Source organism: Carlito syrichta, unplaced genomic scaffold (assembly GCF_000164805.1).
Source record: "Carlito syrichta isolate Samal-C Ts95f unplaced genomic scaffold, Tarsius_syrichta-2.0.1 Scaffold304700, whole genome shotgun sequence".
Lineage (NCBI taxonomy): Eukaryota > Metazoa > Chordata > Mammalia > Primates > Tarsiidae > Carlito > Carlito syrichta.
The window spans coordinates 365,666-374,136 of record NW_007248796.1 but is presented as its reverse complement, the minus strand read 5'-3'; the positions used below and the strand labels follow the sequence as shown (position 1 = coordinate 374,136).

Genomic DNA, 8,471 nt, shown 5'->3' with positions numbered 1-8,471 from the left:
GAGTCAAGGTCATGAAAATTAAGGACAGACTGAGAAACTGACCAAGCATAAAAGGAGAAAAGAGACATAACAACCTCCCTTGCCACATTTGATTCTGAACTGGATTCTTTTGCTTTTAACAGACATTTTTAGGACAGTTGGCAAAGTTTTGAGCCTGAGAATGTCAATGTTAATTTTTTAATTTTAATGGTTTTAACAAGGTTATGTAGTAGAATGTATTTTTTTTTCTTTTAGGAAGTCACACTAAAGTATTCAAGGGTGATGAAGCATCAGGTCAGTAACTTTCAAATGATTACAGAAAACCAGATATTTGTACAGTGCTTACAATGTTTTTGTAATTTTCAGATTGTTTAAAAAAGCTTAAGCTATACAAAAAGAAAAAAAGATATGTCGCAGAATGTGCCCTTAGCTTTTAAAATAGACCCATGTCATCTTTTTCAAAAGAGATGCATAGTATTCTGGATTTTCTACGTATAAAAAAATATTTTTTTACCAATCTATTATTGATGAGCATTTAAACTGCTTCCAGTTCTTTGCTATTATAAACATCCATGTATTTGTTATTATGAACACACTAGTAAATATCCTTGTAAAGATATTTGTGACTTGTTTAGTTTTTGCTCACGAATAAATCCCCAGAAGTCAAATTGCTATGTGAGTGGATATGCAACCTTTAATCAGTTTAATCATAAGTCATTCAAGGAAACTGCATAAAATCTCCTTAAAAGAAAATGAAACTTATAATTTGGTGGTTATTTGTTTTTCTCCTGGAGAAAGTAATTTCTGTTTGCATAGGAACTTTGTCTTGATTGTCACCATCCCCAGCATTCAGATAGTCTCAAGCACTCAATAGATATTTATTGCAACAACAATAATAATGGACATTGTTATTAGCACAGCATTGTTCTAAGGATATTAATTCAGTTTTTCTTGGCAACAACCCTATGAGGTAGGTGATATGATTATTTCCATTTTGCAGGTAAAGAAACCAAGGCATAGAAAGGCTAGGTACTCACTCAGTTTCACACAGGTGGGGCCAGGATCAGGCAGTTTTCTTTCTGTTTACAAGTAGCCACTATGCTGTACTGGGTGTCTCTTGTTGAATGAATAAATGGCCATCATGACCAATATGTTTATTTGATTCTTAGACCTATTACAAATTTCAGCTACCTTTTGGTTTTGTTTTTTTACTTTTTAAAATGAAAAGTGGAGTAGACTGCCTACTTCCTAAGAGACAAATTAGTTTTAGGGTCCTCTGAACTAGACTGTACTTACTGCCTAGTAATGCTCCTCCTGGAATTAATATCCATACAAGTATAAGATACAGTTATTCTTAAAGAATTTATAGATATGTAAACAGAACATTTTATTTGTATGACAAATAAAATAGTAAGTCTGGCCCTGCAGCCTGAGTCTAGGATGCTAAGCTTTTATTACTTGTTTTTCAGACACATACTCTGCTCTTGCCCTGGGCTCCTTTGTCCCTGCCATCTCCTATACCTGGACCACCACTGCCCGCTTGTCTAGGTGGAAACTCTAACCATCCTTCAGTGTCCTGCTCAATACCCAACTCTTTCACCAAAGCCTGCTTTTATCCTTCTTTTTTTCTTATCTCTCTTGAAGATTCTTTCCTTCCTCATCTGAATCCCTTTTATAGTGCTCGTATAGGACTACAACATTCTAAACATACCTTATGTTACTTGTGCAAAGTTCTCATCTAGACTTATATGCATTACAGTATTTTGTACAGAGCATGAAACTAAGTTAGTTTTCTTTTTTGAATGAGTGAAGGAATTATTTCAGGAAAATATATTTTGATTTTTTTTAACCTTAAATAAGAAGACTAATAAGATTTGAATATCATATGTTCCACATTATAAGGAATTATTAAATAAACAAATGAAATGATTAGACATATTTTTGGTTTTTTTAAATATCATGGTTTGCATTTTGTTTTTAATGTACAAGATATCCAGAAGTAAGAAGCATAATTAGCTTTCATTTCTGTAAGACCTTTTGTTCTATTCATGTCTACAAATACCAACTTTGCTTCTACCCACAACTTTAATTCTCTGTTCTTTCAGTGGGCGGTTTAGGGACATCAAAGGTAATAAAATCAATCAAAGAGATAAGTGGATTTTTTTTTCAAAGGCTAGTACTTAAGGGTGTGTTCCTGTTAGAGAATTTTAATACTAAATTTGTTTTCAAGTGTTTGTGTAATACCAAATCTCCTTGCCAACTGGAAGAAGGACTGTCCTTGAATCCTGTTCTGAATGAAATATTAAAATATAATCCCTTTTTCATATATATATATATATTTTTTTTTAAAGAAGAACTTCAGGGAATGTTAAGTATTGTCATTTGATAGGATTATACTTTGTTGCTAGAAAAGGTGATAGCATAGCCTTGAGGCCAATTGTTTCTCTCCCTCTATAAGGAGTTCTTTCCTTTACCCACAGGATAAGGACAAAGCTGAGGGCTTTTGTTCCTGAAAGCTCAAACAGCAAGTCAAAGAGGAAGTTCAAACAAATATTATCAGTCTTTTAAAAATGTCATTGCTTATGTAAATTAACTGGTCCTTGGGCACCGGTGAACCTTAAGCATCCTTGAATTGGTTGGATATTAAGTTATGTTTTATTTATATTTGATGTATGGTATATTTCTTCTATATAGAAAACACTGGTCATGAAGAATCTCACTTAATTTCAGGTTAGTTAGTGCTTGTTTGTTAGCTTTGGGTCAAGGTTTTTGTTTGTTTAGATTAGCTTTACTATCGTGTGGTTTCCAGAGGATAATTTAGAAGCTAATGTATTACTATGGAACATTTCTATATGATTTTACTGATTTTTGCTTTTTTCTGTTAAGCATTCACCCATTAGATTTATTTGAGATTCTTTGAACTACGTGTATAATTACTGATTAAAATAAAGCATTAAGAAATCTTTTTGTTTGGTAGTACAGTATTTTTATATTGTGAATTATGCATTTTAATTAATGCCTTCTGACTAAGATTTGCAGACATGATGCAGAAACGTATATGTTCAGAACATCAGTGAAGTCAAAACATGAATATTTTCAAATTTAGCTTAGTTGAGTTCTCTTCATAAAATGTTGAAATGTTACGCTTGTTCTGCATGGCCTCTCATTTATATTAATGTGAAGTTCTTGATCATAACCTTTGTAGATGAAATTCATTTGGGGGACAGTTGAGATTCTCCTATGGTTTCTCATTGTGTCGTAAATCTCCAAACTTTATTTAGGAAAGAATAGCTCTTGTGAGCCATACCTTGTAAGTACAAAACTATTATTTTGCATATTAGATGCAAGATTTTAAGACGGACATTTACGTTTTGTATGTCATGTTAGCTGTAGCGTATTGGTTTGTTTTAAAATAATTCTGACAACTTCGACAATTACTTTTGTGAGGATCCTTGGGAGTTCTTGGCAGGGGGTATCTTTCTTCTTAGATCTGTAGCTCTGTGATGCGTATATATAAACATGCCTTTGTTCTCAGTCTTTTTCTGATTATGGTTGTATCCAAGTGCTTTGTCTTAGTCTCTCACCGTCTCTTTTTTCCTTGTGCCTTAGCCTGTCATTTGTGTGGATAACTTTGTTTACATTCGGCAGAGGTATTAAGTGCATTTTCGGTGAGAGAAGGGAGTGCCAGAGGAAGTAAGAAATCCGGAGAGTGAGGTGGATAGGAGGGCTAAAGAAGGGAAGGAGTAGGGAGGAAAAACAACAACAACAACAACAACAAACCAGGAGTGGCTGTGAGGGAGGAAAAGCAAGTGAAAAGGCTGGACAAGGGCTGTGCTATGGGGGCTTGTGAAATCTTGGGGGCTGGTCTTGGGGGAGGCAGGGCCACACACCAGCATTTTCCCCAGGCTTGGGCGCAAGCTTGTGCAACTCCTCATGTACTAAAGAACCTCAACTGGGATTTGCTGAGGACAAATGCTGTAATGTGTTAGTCATCCACGATCTGCTTCTATTTTTGCAGGTTCTGAATGATGACTGACGCGAGTCTGTGTGATAGCCCTCGCAGTCTCTGTCACTCGGGAGCGATAAGGGACTCGCGCGTCTAGCCCCCCGCGCCCGGGCCAGCCAGCCGTGCTGGAGGGAGGAAAGCTGCCGCCCGCGGGCCGGACCCGCGTACCGCCTTCCCCCGGGCTCCCGCCTGCGGCTCGTGATCGGGACCCCGCTCCCGGGCCAGCTCTCCGCCCTCGCCGACAGATGGTGTGTGGCCGCCGCCGGACGCCCGCCGCGCCCCGGCCATGAAGTAGCGGCCGCTGGCGGCGCCGCTGCCCGACCGCCGGCCCCAGCCCCGCGCGCGCTGCCCGGTCCTTCCCGGCGGGGCCGGAGCCGCGTGGACATGGCTGGCCGCGTCCGCAGCCTGCTGCTGCTGCTGCTGCTGCTGCTCCTCCTCCTCCTCGTGTTTCCCAGCAGCTGTTTGGGTTTCAGGAGCCCACTTTCTGTCTTTAAGAGGTGGGTGTTTGTTGTTTGGGCGGGTTTCCCTGCATGCTCTTTTAGAGGTGTAATCACTTTTAGGACCCCGAGTGTTGGCACATGGTGCCAGGTTAATTTTCTTTGCTGAAACGATTTGGGATTTGAGTACTGGAACTTGTTTATGAAGTCCCCCTTGCGGAAAAAGCCCACTGTGTTGTAGCCAAGCCGTCCTGGCTTTCAAAACTCCAATTAGAAGTTGTGATTTCCAATACTAATCACTCCCTCTTGGGGAGGTGTTTCAGAAACTACGATATAGTCGCTGAGACGTGAATGCCTTCTTGTTCATAACAGCTCGAAGAATAACATATCAAGGTAGATCGGCGGTAGGGAGAAGCAGATCATGGGCTGTAATCGCTCACAAAGAAACACTGAGCTGTATACACACGCCTCATAATTACCATATTAAATATTTATGCACAGTCGTTTATTTATTTCCTCCTCCTACAATTCTGCCTCCTAGCAAGATTATGTTTTGTGTGTGTGTGTGTGTGTGTTCCTGACCAGTAATACTGGTCACTCAAAATAGTTACAAAAATTTTTACTGGGTTATGGTTACTATTTCTGCCATTAAAAAAATTGGCATGCCTGTGATAATTTCTAATGGATTAATCCTGTATCTTCATTAACTATAAACAAATATATATATTGAGACGTTTTTATGAATAGACTTTTAAATGTAGCCTGCTTGATTGTGTTGATTATATTTTGCTTATAAAAATTGGTATGCAATTCTGAATATGTCTAAGAATATTATGTAGTCATCGCATCTTCCGAGTTTTTACTGGGTTTAAATCCATCATCTTTAACTAAGGTCATTGAATCCCCCCCCCCACCTTCTCATGAGGAGTTTAGATTTCATTATGTTCAGGAATCTTGAAATGATATTCTTTTTTAAGGTTTAAGGAAACTACCAGATCACTTTCCAATGAATGTCTTGGTACCACCAGACCAGTAATTCCTATTGATTCATCAGATTTTGCACTGGATATTCGCATGCCTGGGGTTACACCAAAACAGGTGAGAGGAATTCTATATTTCATTATTCGCTTGTTCTATGTACAATCCATAACCCAAGCAAGGAAATTGCATTTATAGCTATAGTAACTTCCTTAAAAGTCGGCAATTACTTTCAAAACTCTTCTGTTAGGGCTGGGATAATTGAATCTTATAAAGAGAAGTAAACCCTTCAAGATACATGTTTCAGTTAAATTTCATTTCTCAAAATTTTACTCGTATTTGTGGCTTGAAATTAAACCTTGGAAATTTACATTTTGAGATTCTCTATGGAGTAATAGCCTCTGTAATGCAGTATGAAAGTATGCACTAACATATATTATTCTAATAAAGGGAAGTGACATTGAACAGCTGTATCTAAGAGGTTACCTTGTTTAAATACCCTTCTATCCCAGCCACAAGTTGAGAAATAACATGTGTTTACTGCCAAGAATTTGAAAAACAAAACATTCCACAGTTTTAAAAGTTAAGAAAACTGTTCATACAGGTGGCTGATTGTGAGTTTTCTTTAACTTGTCTTGCTTATTAGAAGAGATATATTTTGAAAAAATAATTGCAGAGTTCAAACAAATGTGATTTATAGAGCATTTTGAATAGCCAGGGCTTCTGAGAGCATTTTGAGTTGCTGGGGCTTCCCCTGTTTGGGGTGTATACAAGAAGCTCAAACTCACTGCTGTCACGAGTGTAAGGTGTTTCATTAAGTATAAAAAGGCCAGCATTAATTATGCTTTGCAGCCAGGCAGTGCGGGAATTTATGTGTGTCATTAAAAGATAGTCCTCTCCTTTTGAAGGGCTGCAAAGACAGGGAAAGACCTGGATGTTGTAGAGCTGCAGTGGCTGATGACTCATTGTTGCAGATAACATTCTATTTTTCTTCTCTCTCTCCTCTCCTATCTCTTCTCTCTTCTCTCTTCTCCTTCTCCTTCTCCTTCTCCTCCTTCTTCTTCTTCTGTACTGGGGAAATAGAAGTATTTCTATTCTACTGATTGGGGAGAATTCCCTTTGAAATTGACATCCAGAAGCTCTAGAAAATACATATGGGTCTTTTTTTTCAGGGCCTACAGATTGACATTCATTCATTCATTTGAAGACCTGTGTATGATCTGATTATCCATCAGTAACCACTTTACCACTGTAAAAATGACTCCCACCCCCTCCCCATCCCCAGATGACCATGCAGATGACTTCTGTGCATTCAGTTGTCACTGTTCTGGTTTTTAATTTCATAAGCTCCTTATTAAACATTTAGCCAAAAGAGGTGTAATGGTATTGAGACTAGAAGAGAAGAGTAACAGTTGTACACTTGTGAAGTGTGCCTCTTCTTACTTTTTTTTTTTTTTTGAGTTGGAGTCTCACTCTGTCACCCACGCTGGAGTACAGTGGCACGCTCACAGCCACCACAGCCTCGACCTGCTGGGATCCGGTGATCCTTCCGCCTCAGCCTTCCAAGTAGCTGGAACTACAGGTACACACCACCACGCCCAGCTAATTTTTTTTTTTCAAATTTACTATAGAGACAAGGTTTCACCAAGTTGTCCAGGCTGGTCTCGAACCCCTGGACTCAGGCAATCCTGTTGCCTCGGCCTCCCACAGTGCTAGGATTACAGGCTTGAGCCACTGCACCCGGCTTCTTCTTACTTATAAAAGTGATGTTTTTCCCCCTCTGTATTTGCTTGAACTAACTTTATATAATTTATTTTCAAATATCCACTAATTGGTTTTTAAAGCACTTTATTCCCACAAGAATATCATCATTTTATCAAATAGTTGTTTGCTGTGATTCATTATTATTTTTTCTTCTCATTATTAAAAAATAATACCATTTAAATTATTTAGCAGTAATAAAAATGGGCAATTGTATTGGGGTCAATAATCTCAGAAACAGTTCCCAGAGAAATTGATTATAAAGGAATGTAGAGGAGCTGCATTTTTTATAAAATAAAATGGATTTACTCATTTTTATAATCCTGTAGCTATCATAATAACTCCACAGAAAAAAGAACATATTATTTAAATCACTGCTTTTCATTTTGCACTCTCTATTCGCCTTTGCCTCATGCAGTGGACATTTGCTGGTTGCCTTCCTGCTGCTTCTCTGAGATTATGTGATTCCTAGGAGCTATTTACCTGATCTCCAGAGGTGGAGCACATGGACTAGGATTGGCTATTAACTGCATCCCATCTCCCTTTCCACAATGATGGTTCAGAAGAAGTTGTATGACCTAGATTAGTCAAATCTGAGTACTTTTGCTGAGAATGCATTTTTCTGTTGCATGTGAGCAATAGGCTTGTAGAGCCGGGATCTGCTGAGTTCATAAGGGAGCCGTGCCTGATACCATAAAAGGCAATGCAGAAAAAGTGAAAGAATGTAGGTTCTTGGTAATGTCACTACTTACAGAGCTTTCAGTTATGTCAGCCTTTCTTGTCTGAACCAGCTCGAGTTGGGTTTTGTCTTACTTGCAACTGAAACTACCTAACTGGGTAAATGATTCAGTTGTTCTGCCTGGTCAGCTCAGAATTGGTTGTTGAGAATTTTTTCAACATTTTTCTATCACTCTCTATTGACTATATGCCTTGGGTACTTGACTTTGTCCTGCTGACATGTGGATTATATACCTCATAAACGTTTGTGAGAAATGCCAGACTCTCTATTGAATATACCCAGGAAGAAGTGGATCCAGAGCCTGAGAACCTCTTTCCTCCTTAACTTAATGCTTAACTTAATTCTTGGTGATACCATGAATTCTTTTGGTGAAGAAAGTATTCTTTTCTTAAAATGAAGATAAAACTAAAGTTACCACAAGTACTTAGGAGAAAAGGAAATTAAAAAACAAGAAAGAAAACATGAAAAAGTATTACAAAAAACAGAAGGTGGAAGAGAAATAAGAAAAGTTGACCAGACAAAAACAAAAACAAACCAACTAAAGAAATCCAAGTCCAAAAAAATAGAATGA

General features: G+C 38.2%; 1 protein-coding gene across 10 annotated transcripts in view; it reads left to right on the top strand.

The window, feature by feature from the left end:
- Nucleotides 1-3,801: 3,801 nt before the first annotated feature.
- PAM (peptidylglycine alpha-amidating monooxygenase) overlaps nt 3,802-8,471 on the top strand; it is a 167,500-nt gene continuing 162,830 nt past the window's right edge. For 8 of the 10 annotated variants that reach the window (XM_021713729.1, XM_008060684.2, XM_021713728.1 and 5 more), the window contains exons 1-2: nt 3,802-4,482; nt 5,400-5,520. In XM_021713729.1, the coding sequence (XP_021569404.1) occupies nt 4,370-4,482; nt 5,400-5,520 (234 nt within the window). In that variant the 5' untranslated portion in view covers nt 3,802-4,369. The remainder of the gene's footprint in view (nt 4,483-5,399; nt 5,521-8,471) is intronic. The other 2 variants (XM_021713731.1, XM_021713730.1) reach the window with 2 other exon arrangements.